At 41.5% G+C, this 16,320-nt stretch overlaps 1 protein-coding gene across 2 annotated transcripts in view; it reads right to left on the bottom strand.

Annotated features, from left to right (window-relative positions):
- The window catches only part of Akap10 (A-kinase anchoring protein 10), a 55,627-nt gene that overhangs the window by 10,056 nt on the left and 29,251 nt on the right, over positions 1-16,320 (bottom strand). For both annotated transcript variants that reach the window (XM_021639169.2, XM_060363572.1), the window contains exons 9-12: positions 14,859-15,003; positions 11,412-11,585; positions 6,091-6,200; positions 2,418-2,500 (exon numbers count right to left, since the gene is read on the bottom strand). In XM_021639169.2, the coding sequence (XP_021494844.1) occupies positions 2,418-2,500; positions 6,091-6,200; positions 11,412-11,585; positions 14,859-15,003 (512 nt within the window). The remainder of the gene's footprint in view (positions 1-2,417; positions 2,501-6,090; positions 6,201-11,411; positions 11,586-14,858; positions 15,004-16,320) is intronic.

Genomic DNA, 16,320 nt, shown 5'->3' with positions numbered 1-16,320 from the left:
CAATCAAACTGCTCCCCTACTGTGCACCTAGCTCATAAGCACCACCACTCATCACTTAGGAACTGGCAAGATGCTTCTGCACTTCTTCTCTGAGGCTGCTATGATCTACTTCCAAATGGCTGCCAGAACGATTCCTTCATACAAAAGTCATGTCACGTCACGTCTCTAATCCAACATGCCACGAGTCTCCATCACCCTCTAATCTTTGCAGCTGTCGCCACCACCATCCGCCATTCTCTGCTCATTCTACTCCGCATACCAGCACTGGTCTTGTCCCTTGATCATAAGGTATGGTATGCTCCAATTTAGTCCTCTACTTGTTCCTTCATCTGAGCCCACGCTGGACCGAAACCTCTCTCTTCCTGGAACCTTGGCCCACCCTAAGCCAAAGCTAACCTTCCTGCAGATTACCTTTTAAATACTGCTTCCCACTTCTCTGACAATCCCTTACCTTGCACTTAGCTATGGCTTATAGCTAATTATTAAGCACATGCGTAAACTGTGTTTATCTGTTTACTGTCTCCTCCACTATCACATGAGTTACAGAGCTACATAGAGAAAACAGAGTGCCTGTTCTCTCCTATGTACTGAGGCCACAGGCACAGTAGACACTTCATTACTTTTTAGAATGGATGATATAAAGAGGTTGAATAATTAGGATGAGCAGAGACTAAGGAGAACTCAAAAACTTTTTGGGCTATGGGCGCAGCTCAGTAACAGAACACTGCTTAGCACGTACCAGAAACTTGGTGTGGTCCCCAGCACTGAAAAAAAATGTTTTACATTTTTCTTTATTCTCTATACTCTTTTTGGTGAAACAACTTAGACACCTCTGATGACACAGGAAATAAATGGATAAAGTCAACTAGAAAGCAGACCCTCTGTTCTTTATCGCTTCAGTAACTTTTACACTTTTTCTTTGAAAATGCATATCTGAAAAGAGCAAATCACTCATCAAAATATTTATCTAAATATGACTGCACTAAGAAATCGGGAGACGGCCCAGCATGAAGCACTGGCTGTGGCAGGGTGAGAGCCTGAATCCAACCCAGGACCATGGGACGACCAGGTGTGCTGGTGTGTGCAATCCTAGTGCTCCTATGGTAGAGTGGAGAGGAGGCACAGACACGCACTCACACACTGAACATTACACACACATTAAAAGGAGAAATATGTATCTATAAAATTGCATTTAAACATAGATAAAGCACCAAGGAAGGCGGTGCTTTTAAAAGAAGACTGCAAAAAGAAGACCGCAACATCTCCTACTTTAAACCTAACAGAGCAGGACATTTCCTTTTCACAACATCAGTACCATTTACTCAATACAATACAGTTGATCCAACCACAGTGACAAGCTCTAGATGTTACCTGAATGGATCCACATTTGTTTCCAAAATTTTCCTGGGAGAACCAACTGTTTAGAATTGGATTCAGTCACAAAGAATGCGTGTTTATGAGAAAAAGACTTGAAAGGAACAGCCAGGTGTGATGGTACACACATGCTCTCAGCATTCAAGAGGGCAGAGGCGGAGGTGGACAGATATCTGTGAGTTCCAGTCCAGCTAGGGCTATACAGTAAGACCCTGTCTCAAAAAGAATAAAAGGGGAGGGGGATGCAGAAGGGGGTAGACAGTCAAACTTGAGGGGCTAAAGAGAGGGCTCAGTGGGCAAAGAGCCTGCTGTGTTTAGATTCCCAGAACCCACATGGACGATTGGGTGTAGCAGTGCACATCTGTAACCTCACTGCTGGGGCAGGCGGTGGTGGAGACAGGCTGGGGTGGGCTTGATTAGTCAGGCAGTCTAGCTGAAAGCCAAGTTTCAGGTTTTGTTAGAGACCCTGTTTTAAAACAGTGAAGAAGTGATTAAGGAAAAGATTTCTGCATCAACCTCTGGTTTCCACCCATGCCTGTGTGGGTGAGTGAACTAAAGTACATATACCACACAGACCAAAAAAAAAAAAAAAAAAAAAAAAAAAGAAAAGAAAAATCTTTAGTCTAAATCTTAAGACCTGACCAAGGCACTCTTCTGTTAGAAAAAGGATTTGGATTTCCACTTATTATTTTCCATACACAGTTCACAATAATTTTCAGCAACTGAGGAAATTTAATAAACTAAAGGGTCACACTTAGATAAGCCACAAGGCCATCTTAGACTAGCTGTGTACCTTTAAATGAAAAGGAAAACAACATTTCTCCCACTGCTGTGTTTTCTGTAATGACAAAGTCAAGGTCAATAAAGGAAGAGATTTTGTAGAGGTATGGTACACAAAGTCCACACAGGAAGATCTATCTATAAACACAGTAAAAACCAGGCAGTTACAACCACTTTAAACCTTAAGTAATGCTTTACTTAGAGTTAGTATCTAAGGTGAGCAAAAACTTAATATGAAAACATAAAAAGCTGCTACATACAACCTTTTGATTTCTTCACATCAGGTTCAGGCTCAGACTCTCGGATGAACTGCCCCAAGTCACTGACTCTCCCAAAAGACATCTTCCTAAACAAGACAAAAAGACAAAGATCGTTTCTAAAATTCAGAACATGTTGAATAGCTCATCTAAAGCTCAAAAGCAGAAAGCACAATCCATAACAATTCAAGTTATTCAAAGTGAGGGTTTTTTGAAATAGAACCTCTTTTCATGAGACTAAAAGAATTTATAATTCAATGGAATTCCCTTTAAAATCCCAGAAAGGTTTATGAAATGTAACAGTTGGTGATTCAGTTATAAAATCCACATAGACTAGCCAAGACAATTTTGCAGAAGAAGAAACAAAAAAGTGTGACTTGCTCTACATGGTCGGAATACATGATAAATCTGGGATGACACCACAGCACTGAAGTACAGTGTGTGCTAGCACAGGTGAGGGAGACCCTGGCCTCAGCCCTCAACACTCAAGACAAAACCTAACTGCAACAACCAGCCGGGTGGGTAGTGGTGGCAAACACCTTTAATACCAGCACCCCGGAGGCAGAGGTGGACAGATGGTTCCAGGACAGCCAAGGCTAACCAGAGAAGCCCTGTCTCAAAAAACAAACAAACAAAAAACCCAAACCAAACCAAACCAAAAAAACCTAAAACAACTAACCCAAACCTTCCCCCAAACTCACGAATGAAACCACTGAACAGAACAGAGCATAACAGCAATTATCTCTTAGCAAGCAGTGGAAAGTGTTGTGACAGTTTAACAGTGAAGGGAGAAAACAACACCTCCCCTTCAACAGGAAGGGGAGAAAATAATCACTTGTAAATGATTAGAGGAGACAATAAGCCTATGTGCATTTACTGCAACAAGCTCATTTTTTATTTAAAAAACAAACAACAATTATTTATTCGAAGTTACAAGTTAAAAGAAGAGAAGACTATGTTCCTGGTTCTGTATTTTACTTTGGAAAAGCGATCTTATTTTAGAGATGCTCTTTCTAGGAGTCTCATATGGCATGTATGTACATCAGTACACCAACTGACACAAATGTACTTGCCTTGGAAAAAACTTTACTGGTACTAAAAAAATAAAACTAAAACTAACAATGAAACCATTAAATGTGACAATGAAAAAAACGATGACTTCTCTTTTCTGATCCATTTTATATATTATTTAATATGTTTTTATATGCAAAAAATTAAATGAAACATTTTGCAACTGAGACTAGGTGGGAGTTGTTTGTTTTTTTGGGTTTTGTTTTGTTTTTTTTTGAGACAGGATCTCTATGTGGTCCAGGCTGCCTTGGAACTTGCTATAGAGAGACATCTGCATGAGCCATTATGTTTGACTACCAATTGACTTTCTTAAGTTAGGGTCTAAGAAAACAAGCAATTTCATAAGAGTAAATTTTATCTTCAAGAAAGAGTTCATTTGGACATTGTCCTCTATTTTCTTTTTCTCTTTTTGGATGTATGTGTGTGTACTTGTTCAGTGCATGTGTGTGTGTGTGTTGTGTGCATGCGTAGGCCAGAGGCTGATTTCAGGTGTCTTCTTCAATCATTTTCCACTGTATTTATAATTGTTTTAAATTTGTATCTAATGTATTTATTCATGTAGTTAGGGGGAGCTCATACACCAAAGCACCTACACATAGAACAAAGGAAGGATGACTCATAGAAGTCAGTTCTCTTCTGCCTGTGGGTCTCAGGGACTGAGCTCAGGTGGCTTTTACCCAACGAGCCACATCACTGGCTCATCCACCAAACTTTTTGAGCCAGGCCTTAAACCTGACTGAACCTGGAGCTTGTTGATTCAGTTGGACTAGACAGCCAATGAGCCCAGGGATCCTTCTGCCCTTCCAGTTGGAATATGCAACTCTCCCCATCATGCCTGTTCTCTCATGTAGGCGATGAAGGTCAGACTCAGGTCCACATACTTGCACAGCAAGCACGCTGTCTACCTTATCTAACTATTTATTAATCTATTTATTTTTGTTTTTTCAAGAGAGGGTTTTTCTGTGTAACTGTCCTGGCTGTCCTGGATTCACTTTGTAGACTAGGCTGGCCTCAAACTCATAGTGATCTTCCTCCCTCTTTCTCCCTGAGTACCGGATTAAAGGTGTATGTCACCACAACTGGTTTCTGTCTACCATTTTTAAAAGACCACTATAATCATTAAACATTACTCAAAAGCTACACAGGCAAGATGGCCCAGTAGGTAAAGGTGCTTTTAGGAGCAAGCCTGGAAACCAGAGTTCAAACCCAGATAATGGTGAAAACGACAGAACCAACTCAACAAAGTATTACTCTGACCTCCACACATCTGCACCCATGACATGTGTGCTCACATATACACATCATATAACCACACACACACAATTACTATAAAGTTGGCACAGCCAATGTGCACTTTCATAGACAATGTGATTAATCTTTCTATTTTCCTAAAAGTTTTTTCTAGTCTTCTCAGTCATCCAAATGCCACTGTTAATTTCTGACAGAAGCATTAAATCCCTTCACAAATGCACAGGGTAAGTAATCAAATCTACATCGGCTTATGTGTTGAGTTGCACTTCAAGTAGGGCAATCACACACAAACAGAAATCTACAAGAGTTTATATAGTCAAACACACTTAAGCAAGAAGTCACTTATTTGTGTCTAGTGAAGTTCCATTGTCTTACCATTCTAGACTCAAAAGAATAACCAGTACATTCTCAAACACAAAGAAATACCTCAGTTTCCTAAGTATTAGCTCTATCACATAAGTAATGCTAGCACCTTTTTTACTTTATGTGTATTTTTGCTTTTAAGATCAAGACTTTAAAAACACTAAAATGGCCAGACATGCTGGGACATATCTCTAATCCCAGCATTTGGGAAGCTGAGGCAGGCAGATATCTGTGAACCTGGTCTATGTACTGAATTCTAGGACAGTCAACACTACACAGTGAAAACCCCTTTCAAATTTAAAAAAAAAGGGTCAAATGTGAACTGGATGGACTATGTACAGCAGACAGCCTGGACCGCAGTGCGTGACTAAGATGTCATCCATCAATCTGGAACACAGCAGTGGGAACGGTATGTCGAGATGCACCACGTACGTCCTAGACATTAGACACTGTTTTAAGTTTTTTTCATGTATCACTTCATTTGTGCCCTTAGTAAGTTGCAGTGTTAAATCTGAGTCACTAACAGGTTACGCAGAATACCGAGAAGTAGACAGAACTGAATGAAGCCTTCCAGAGCCTGACTTTAATTTTGTGTGTGTGTTGTGTACGTAAATTTACTGTTCTTATACTTGTGCCTGCTACATGTGTGAGTGCAGCTATACATGTGCCACAGCATGCTTTGGAGGCCAGAGAGAACTATGCTTCCACCATGGTTCTAGAACTGAATGAACACTGGTTCTCTGGGCTTGCTAGTCTCGGAGCCAGGCTTTGTTTTGCTTTGTTTTTGAGACAAGATCTCACTACGTAACCCTGTCTGACCTAGACTTCACAAAGATCCATTTGTCTTGGTCTCAAGAGCTGGGATTAAAGGTGGGCCATACGCCTGGCTTCCTAATATAGAAATTAACTATATTACATGGTATGTGAAAATGCTGGGCATTAAATATTTTCTTAAATTAAAAGATGCTATATTCTACATATAAGTTATGCTTACCCTGCATATGTCCGTTGATATAAAGTTTCTGGATCCAGACTTGCAGCATCCACAATTATTGCTTCATCAAAATTTTTCAAAATTTTAATACTGGCTTTTTTCACACTAGACTACAACAGAAATTATAAAAATTAGTACTATGTTATTAAAAAAGCAACCAGCCCTGAGTTTGGAAGATGAGAGAATAGTATAAAGTTGTTTCAAATATGCTTGTTATTACCCAACTCCTTCACTGAGGAACGCAATGGCAACCATTCTGAAACACTCTTTTGCAGCTACTACGAAAGGAAGAAAGCCCAAGACCAAAATATACAACACACATTTGTACACCAAGTCCAGCTTCCTATGTTGCAATGCGTATGTTATCCTCAGACACCATTTTTCCAATACGTAAAACTCAGCCAACCAGGAATTTATATGTTACCTAATAAACAAAAAGCTCAGTCTTTACTGGGTAAATGAATGCTCTCAATTTTCAGTGAGGCTATGTGACAAAAAAGAAGATAAAGAACCCTACCTACAGTGACTAAATACAGTCAGTTCCCATCTACCATTCTAAAAAAAAAAAAGCCAAAGCAGGTCAGCATTTTCTGAATTACAGAGCTACTGAGATGACTCAGAAATTCAAGCCTTAGAAATGCTGTTATGGATAGGCTCACATTCAAAATGACTTATATTTAATACCAGTCACTGAAGAATTGTTTAAAATACCAAATGGGAAGAGTAAGCTTCATGTCTAGATTAAATAAAATAACTGAACAGACAATATGCTGAGAAAGTCAAAATATGTATTTTAACTAAGAAAGGAACAGTAGCGTATATTAGAGGGACTGTATCACAATTAAGTCACTGTCAGTCAGTGATGCTAAAACTGTCAACTTGCCAAGATCTAGAACTACCTACAAACAAACCAATAAACTCCTAGCAAACCTGGGAGGGATTGTCTAGGTTAGGTTAAATAAGGTGAAAAGTCACCCTGCCATGGGCAGCCCCATTCCAGTGGACAAAGAAAAAAGAAGAAAATAAGGTGAGCTTAAGCATGCAGTGTCTTCCTGACTGTGGATCAACCTAATTTCTCTTTGTTTTATGGGTATGGATGTTTCGCCTGTATATATGCACCACATGCATGCAGTGCAAGAGGTAATCAGAAGAGGGCTTAGGGCGCCCTGGAACTAGAGTTACACACGGCTGTGGAGCCACCACGTGGGTGCTAAGAACTGACCCTGGTGCTTTGGAATAGCAGCAGTGCTCCTAACCACTGAGCCACCCCTCTAGCCTGGTCAACTGGTTTTGACAAGAGTGTTAATTATAAGACAATACAGTGGCAAAAGAACAGAGAGTTTTTGTTTTGGGAAAATGCTGCTGAGACACTGGATATCTAGTGGAAAGAAAATAAGGTTGGGTACTGGACATGATGGTGAAGAGCAGTTAGGTCTCTGAGTTCAAGGCCAGCTTGGTCTACATAGCAAGTTCTAATGCAAGCCACAGCTACATAGTGAGAATTTGTCAAATAGCAATAATAAACAATAATATTCATTATAATTATTTATTATTATATAAATTATATAACTTATTATTTTTATTTCTATAAGGTAAAAGAAAAAGTTAACCATTTATCTTACACCATATACAAAACCATCTTTAATGGGTCAAAAACCTATCATTCTTAGAATAAAGAAACTTGTAAGTCTTCTTTAATTTCGGCTTGGCAATGACTTTGTTTTTGTATGTATGTCTGTGCACATGCTACCTAGCACCCTGATAGGCCAGAAGAGGGTGCTGGATCCCCTGGAACTGGAGATACATACTATTGTGCGCCACCACGCAGGTGCTGGGAACTGAACTTCGGGAAGAGCAGCCACAAAGCCATCTCTCCAGCCCATTTGTTTAAGACAGGACCTCATGCTGAGTGGGGTACTTGCCTCTAATCCCAGCACTTGGTAGGCAGAGGCAGGCAGATCTCTGTGAGTTTGAGGCCAGCCTTGTCTACAAAGCAAGTTTCAAAACAACTAAGGCTGTTACACAGAGAAACCCTGTCTCAAAAAACTAAAAATCTAAAAAAAAAAAAAGACAGGATCTCTCACTATGTATCCTGGAACTCACCATGTAGACCAAGCTGTCCTGGAACTCACAGAAATTGCCTGCCTCTGACTCCTGGATGCCGGGATTAAAGGAATATGCCACCATGCCCTTCTTTACTTTCCCTTAAGGATTTATTTTATTTATTTATGTGTAGGTGTGTAAGGGTACCCAGAGACCAGAAGAAGACACCAGATCCTCAACAGCTGGAACAGCCAGTGTTAAGCTGTCTGATGTGCGTGCTGGGAATCAACTCTGGTCCCCTCCACGACTGAGTGTTCTTAACCACTGAGGCATCTCCACAACACTCAAATTTGGTAGTTCAGCTCTAAGGCAACCCCCTTGAGCCAAGTTCATCACTATCCTCCTCTCTGTCAGCATAGCTGCTGTCCTCATTGAAGGTACAGGTTAATGATTGCTATATGAAATTTATAGAGGGAGAGGGGGTTATTCACAACATCTACAGAAATAAAATTATACTTTATAAAATAAGGAAACTTATCCAAGGCTCAGTATGAAGTTACTTAATAGCAAAGGGAAAACTATGGGAAAATCATAAGTTTTTGTCATTAAGATAGGGACCACTCTACACTTCCTGTGTGCCTTTGTTAAAATCAGTTAACTCAACGTACAGAGTGGCGAGGGAGGGCTCTACCTCCCGAAAACAAGTGACCATCGAGGGTTCATCCCCAAATGTGACATCTGTATCATGACTCAGGAAAGCTTGCAGAAGAGGCACAAAAAGAATGGAAGAGCTAAAGGATGAGGAAGAAAGCTGTAAATGTTGTCTTCCACCCATGACTAGGGTGCTGCACTCCCGAACCCACAGCTGCAGTGGCTATGTGCAAGGCCTGAGCCATCACCATGCCACTGCCGATGGAGAAGAGGCCTCAAAAAGGAGTTGCAAGCGGGTTGAAGAAAGACGTGGAGTCCTGTTTCTCAGCGGAAACCACTGACATATTGCCTTCACTCAAGCAAATAGCCCTCCAATCCATTCTCATGTATGCAGCTGTGATTAAACAGAGTGGATGCAGCAACCAGCAAAAGGACACGAGACTAGGACTTAGGAAGAAGAAAGTATCTGTCAACTGGTCTTCAGTTGATAGACAATAAGTACATAGATGGATAGATTGATTAATTAATTATCTGAGAAGGAATGGAAATGGAGAAAAGAATGGGGCAGAGTATGGTGGTGCATACCTTTAATCCTAACCCTCAGAGGCAGTCAAGTGGGTCAGTGAGTTTGAGGCCAGCCTGGTCTACATAGCCCTGGGCAGACAAGACTATATGGTAATATCCTGTCTCAAAATTTAAAAGACACAACTTTACAAGGAGGGGAGAAATGAGAGGACTCTGAAATGTCAACAGAACACATAAATTTTAAAAATCAGTTACACAATTATTGTCTGTGTCCATGGCTGCATGCAGTGGGGGGTGGGCAACATGTCTCAGTGTGCCTCTGGAGGCCAGAGGAGAACTCGTCAAGCACATTCTTTCCTTCTACCTTTCTGTGGGCTTTGTGACGTGAACTTGGATGGCATAAGTGCCTTTTCAGACTGAACTATCTTCTGGCCCTCAGTTAACTTCTCAATACCTCCTTCTGATTGGCTGTCTTGGGAATATTCTACCTCCTATAAATTTTAGGGAGAATCAGGTAAGGTATGCTGTCCAACATTAAAACAAAAAAGAGTAAGTCATAACACAGCAGTCTAGTTAGAAACAAACCCAAAAGCAGTGAGAAAAACAAACAATGAGACAGCTGGTGAGGTGTAAGCGGTCACCTATGGAGGCTATGACCCACACCTGGAACCCAGAGTGGAAGGTGGGAACTGACTAATTCGAGTTAGCCTCTGGCTTCCACACTCACACTGTGACATGTGTGTGCCGGCACTCTATGCACAAAAGAAATGAAAACAATTTGAGTTTGCTAGTAATAAAATGCTTTTTCATCACTTCCCCTGATGGGACTGTGCTACCAGGCCACAGGGGAAGAAGACGAACTCAGTCCTTATCTTCCCCAGGAAGATGAGCTGGGGTGTCTGGGTAGGAGGGCTTCCTTATTCTGAAGAAAGGAAGGGTGGGGCTGGGAAGGGAGGAGGGAGGGACCTATGATGGAGATGTATATTGATTAATTAATAAAAAAATGTTTGCTACATTATTGAAATTTCTCAAGTTGTAAAAAGAGCTCCTGAGCGATTGATTACTGGACTGAGGAGAGATTAAAGCGCTTGCTATAAAAACCAGCACTCAGGAAGAGGCAGGCAGATCTCTTTGAGTTTGAGGCCAGTTCAGAATAACCAAGGCTATAAAGAGAAACATTGTCTCAAAAACCAAAGGAAGAAATAAATAAATAAAGAGAAAAAAAAAAAAGAAAAGAAAAGAAAAATGTAAGATCCACCCCCAGGACTCGCACTCAACCTGGGCATGGTGGAATGTTACAATCCCAGATGAAGTCCTGAGTGAACACCCTGGGGGAATGTACACCGTTGACATGAACATGACCACATCAAGGAGCCCAGTGCCTCAGGACCATGAGAAGGGTAGTGCCTTCCCTTGGTCCAAGCCCGGATGTTGACAGGTGTATGCAGAATACAACCATGACTGCTGCTTCCTAGGTGACTGCAGCTTAGACTGCTCCCCCAGAGAGGCCCCCTGAGGTTCAGATGTATATGATAAACCCACCTCCCCTTCAGCTGTATATAACAAACATGCTGAATTTCTGGGCTGCTAATGCATCTCCATTGGAGTGCACAGCCCACCCAGCCCAGGTTTTTCTGTGTATGTCACCGTCAACACAGTCAGGTCAATCCAAAAGACATGCAGGTCATGGCATTTGGGGAGGTGGAGACTGGACGATTCCTGGGCACTGCTGGCCAGCCATCCTACCCTGACAGCAAGTCCAGGGCCGGGGAGAGACCCGCTCACCAACACTAAGGTGAATGACTTCTGGGAGTAACAGCCTCTGGCCTCTGCACACTCTTGTGCATGCACACACACATACCTGGCCACTAAAACAAAAAGCCATGCTGTCAAGCAGATGCACAGCTTTAATGAAGAGCGTGAGACTTCATAGTACAGCGTAAGCTTAACCACTGGCAGCCTGACTAGAATTCATAAGCAAGCGGAGTTTATTATCTCGTATCTACTACCTAAAACGCCTGACGACGATCTGCTGCTAGCACGTGAAGGAGAGGCTCGCTGTGCCTCCCTCCCCACTGATGAAGATTGCCATCAGCTAGTACCTGAGCAGCGGCGCCATCGGAACCGCCTGAGTGAGACTCCTCAGGAAGGCAGGCAGAGCCGTGAGCAGCCAGTGCAACATTCCCTCCAAGAAATTCATCTCCCCGAACTGAATGGATGAGGTCATTCAAATATTTATAATAAAGATTGCTGGACAGAAAACCTGGCAAAAAGACCTGAAAGAGGAACAACATTTTAGAGATGAAAATAAAATGCACCTAGTACTTTAAATAGCTTTACCTAAAAGCCTATCATTAACAGCAATATTGGTACTTCTCCCTCTTATACTATATCCTTTTGTATAGTTTTTCACTGCCATTAAACATTTCACAGTGAGAAAACACAGTCTAGTCTTTACCACGCAGTGATTTTAGTTCTGAATTGACAAGAAGTGTGGGCTGGAGAGATGGCTCAGTGGTTAAGAGTTTGAGCGGATTTTGAAAACGACCCGAATTCTATTCTCAGAACCCACATCAAATGGCTCCTAACCACCTGTAGCTCCAGCTCCAGAGAGAGAACACCTCTGACCTCCTTGGGTACCTTCACCCAGGTATACAGACCCACACACAGAGATGAAAGATGATTGATTGCTAAGTTGAATTTCAACCTTCAAAAACATGACGAATGTACCTACCAAAGGGATGGTATCAATTTATATCGCTGGCAGTAGATTATCTGTACCCACACAAGCTTTCTGATGCTCATTTTCTTATCTGTTTCCAAATAACTAATGGCAGCATGTTTTTATGATCACTTAAGAATTATTAATGATGCTAAGTAAGTCCTCATGTTTATCATTTTCACTTTCCATTACAGACTTCCATTACAGCACTTTACTTTCCATTACAGCACTTAACATAACTGCTGATATGCCTGTCTTGTTTTGTTTTGTTTTTTGAGACAGGGTTTCTCTGTGTAGCCTTGGATGTCCTGGACTCACTTTGTAGACCAGGCTGATCTCGAACTCACAGAGATCCACCTGACTCCGCCTCCCTGAGCACTGGGATGACAGGGGCGTGCTAACGTGCCCGGCTTGATATGCCTCTCTATAATTAAAATGTCTTCTCGTAGACCTAAGTTCCAAAGGTCAAAAGCCCCATATGTTTAACTAATATAGAAATACTCAAAAGTATTTGTTGAAGGCTTCATTTCAGATCCTTTGCTCATCCACCTGCTAGGGTCTGCTACTGTAAACTACAGTAACCCTGTTACTGCAGGGTAGGTAGGTATGGTGGCTCGTGTCTATGTAGACTAAGATTATTGTGTAATTCCGATGCTGATCCCACATTACCTGGTTGCAAACCTAGTTCTGAGAATCTCCTGTCTTAATGTTGTATAAACCCTGCTCCCCAATGGTCCCCTGATCAATAAAGCCAATCGCTTAGCAGGGGAGACTTCCTGCCAGCTAGAAGAAGAGTTGGAAGAGGAAGTGGGGGATTCAGCTAGGGGATTCAAGTTTAACTCTTCTCCTTTTCCAATTTAATTATATCTATTGTTGTGCACATGCACGCCTAGTGTATGTGTAAGTAGGTGTCCACGGGCCAAGTCACCTGTGTAAGAGGACAACTTTCAAGGGTCAATTCTCTGCTTCCACCACGTGCTCTGGGAATTGCCTTGTGAACTCTGCCCAGCCCTTCCGTTTGTGTTTACTACGCCAGCGTACCCTGAATATAACCTTCAGGAACCTGGTCTCTATCACCAGTTAATCTCTACTGCCTGGCTGGTGAGCCACAGGGGTTATGTCTCTGCCTCCTGAGCGCACGGGTAATACAAATGTGTCCCACTCAGACCATTTTGAGTACCAGGAATCAAACTCAGGTCTTACAGTATCCCCTAGCCTTAAACATTTTATCTTTCTACCTACCTGAGATTGCAGGCTGAGTGTCACCATACCCAACTATATCTTGTTTTTCTCTATATTTTATTTCTCATTAAAAGTTTATATATTTTTTATATTTCTCAAGACTTGGACTTCCCTTTAAAATCAGAGATTTTTTTTTTTAATCATGAAAGAGTTACTAGCTTGGGTTGTTACTGATACTTTATTACATTATCTCTAGCTTTTTAATAACCTGTCTTTTATACTCTCTTTTAAATTTAGTTTCTTCTTGTGGGGCATGTGGAACTCAGAGACATATTTTGGGTGTCTTCCTCAGTTACCTCTCCACCTTATTTGTTAAGGAGCACCAATGTGCTGGATCCTTCTGTTTCTAGGTCCACAGTGCTAGGATTACAGAAGCCACCTGTCCATACCTGGTTTCTCAAATTATTGAAGGCTAGCCAAGCAGCGGTGGCAAATGCCTTTAATCCCAGAACTCTGGGAGGCAGAAGCAGGTGAATCTCTAAGAGTTCAAGGCCAGCCTGGTCTACAGAGTGAGTTCCAAGACAGCCAGGGCTATACAGGGAAACCCTGTCTTAAAAATAAAATAAATAAACTAAAATAATAAAATCCCAAACACACAAACAAAAAGAGAAAGAAAAGAAAAGAAAAGAAATTACTGAGGATCCTAACTCAAGTTTGACTGAGCTACCTCCTCTGCATCTAAGTTCAGTTTTTGTTTTTTAAGATATGGCACTTTAGAATAGTGCTTAATCAATCTCTTTTTACCTGGATAAGCATGACAAGTTTTAGTGACATAAACTCATGAGTTTGCCCTGGACTTTAGTAAAACTCCTGACAAATCTGTTCTAATTCATTAGAATAAATTATTCATAAATATTAACATTATGAAGTCATTAGTGATATCACAAAAAGTGATCAAAATAAATAAAATCAGTGTTTCAATTTTGATGATCAGTAGGTATTTGCCAAATACTTAGAAATTAATTTTATCTCATACTGATATATAGTAACAGTTAATCTTTTTTTTGATGTACCATTTTTTTTTTTTTATTTTAATCACAGGTCATTCACTTGTATCCTGGCCGTGGTCCCCTCCCTCTTTCCCTCCCAATCCCACCCTCCCTGTCCTCTTCCAAGTCCACTGATAGGGGAGGTCCTCCTCCCTTTCAGTCTGACCCTAGCCTAACAGGTATCTTCAGGACTGGCCGCAATGTCCTTATCTGTGGCCTAGCAAGGCTGCTCCTCCCTCAGGGAAGAAGGGGAGATTAGTGAGCCAGTCACTGAGTTCATGTCAGAAATAATCCTTGTCCTCCATACTAGGGAACCCACTTGGATACTGAGAACAGTTAATATTTTTAATGTGATGGTCATCAATAATCATTTACATCATTACTTCATTTTAACCCTGTGTAACTCTGACATTAGATGAATGAAGTCCAGCGAGAGTCTGGCCACAGCTGACAAAGGGGGCTGATGCACACCAGGTCGAGATTCACAGTCTCTGCTCTGCTGCGCAGCTTCAACTTCCCACTGCTTTGTTACAGTCTGTTTTCAGAGTTCCACAAGTGAAACTTCTCATAGTTTAGTATGTGGAGATCTTGGTTACCTTCTCCATGGTTGTCCAAGCCTGACGTAACGGAGTTGTGAAACAGTTAGGAAGTGGCCCACCTTCCCTGCAGATATTGGATTCAATCTCTAATCGCACAACATCATCAAATCCAAGGGGGTGTGTGGCTTGGAGGGAAAAGTACCTATGGCAGAAAGAGTCACAGTAAAACAAAATTACACACAAGTCTAAGCAGCTGTCTTATTTACACTCTTATCAGACCTTCAACTACAGAACTAGGTAGGAAAAGTGCTGACCGATTCTCACTTCCTCTAGGAAGGAAAGCTGCAACTTTTCACCTGTCTTCCAAAAACACCTTTAGTTGCTACCAAGCCAGCTGCTGCTATTTGCATTGTGAGTCAGGTTATACAGAGGCAAAGAAATCAACCAGCTACATGTACTTAGTGGGTACCTGTTTTCTGTCTAGGACCTAAAAAAAAAGTTTTTAAGAATTTTTCCTAAGACCCGGCCATTTTCCCTGAAAAATATCACCAAAGATCTGTGCACAAGATAATAGTGAGAGTGTACCACCATCCCATGAAGTAGAGTGATAAGCACCTGGGAATCCAAAATGAACAGGACTATAGGTGACGCAGATGAATTTAACTGGAGTAAACTCAAAAGGACCTGCTGATGATTTAGAGCAGAGAGGAAAAAGTAGTTACTGAGAACCCAAAAGAGTCTGAACAGTGGGACATAATGCAACTCGTGTTCAGTCCTCTGATGATAGATATACAAAAGCAGTACAAGCGAGGAAAAGAAAAGTCCACATTCTAGCAGCGGCTGTCTCCATCTATGACAGAAACACGAAAGGGGGGAGGATGTACAAAGGAACCAGGAAGGAACAAGCAGAACACTAGAAAGTCCAACCTGACAACCTTGACAAAACAGCTGCACCAACAGGATGTTTGGAGAATGACTCCCAAGATGAAAATGGGGCTGCCCTGTGCAGTTACTGTGCCCAGCCTGCAATGAATGCGGCTCCAGTATTCAGAAAATGTTCTCTCAGCAGAAAGCACCTTTCCTGTGCCGAGAGCAAGGAGCTGACACGTACTCTTCCATGAGTTCAACTTCCAGGCACTCCCGACCAAACTTCAAATTCACTTCTTCCCATTTCAACAGCCACCACTGTCCTCCCCTAAAACCTCCCACTAACCCACCACAGCAGTGCGCACGGGGCTAACCAGGAAGAATTAGATCTCTTCTACCACCACCTTGCCCTATGACTCTGAGAAACAATGTGCTCCATGAACTAGATTCCTAATCTGATCATTTACCAGAATTATCTAAAATGTTTTCAAAAAAATAAGAATTCCCGAGTCTCCCCCTCAAACCTGCTGAATCAGAATCTAACACACAGCACTGCAAGTGAGTTTGTAACAAGACCCTAGTGGAATTTTTTTTTTTTTTTAAAGATTCAACTTACTTAGGTGTTTGGGTGTTTTGTCTGCAAATATATGTG

This window comes from Meriones unguiculatus, chromosome 11 (genome assembly GCF_030254825.1).
Source record: "Meriones unguiculatus strain TT.TT164.6M chromosome 11, Bangor_MerUng_6.1, whole genome shotgun sequence".
Classification (NCBI taxonomy): domain Eukaryota; kingdom Metazoa; phylum Chordata; class Mammalia; order Rodentia; family Muridae; genus Meriones; species Meriones unguiculatus.
The sequence above is the reverse complement of the archived record's forward strand: the minus strand, read 5'-3'. Positions and strand labels throughout refer to the sequence as shown.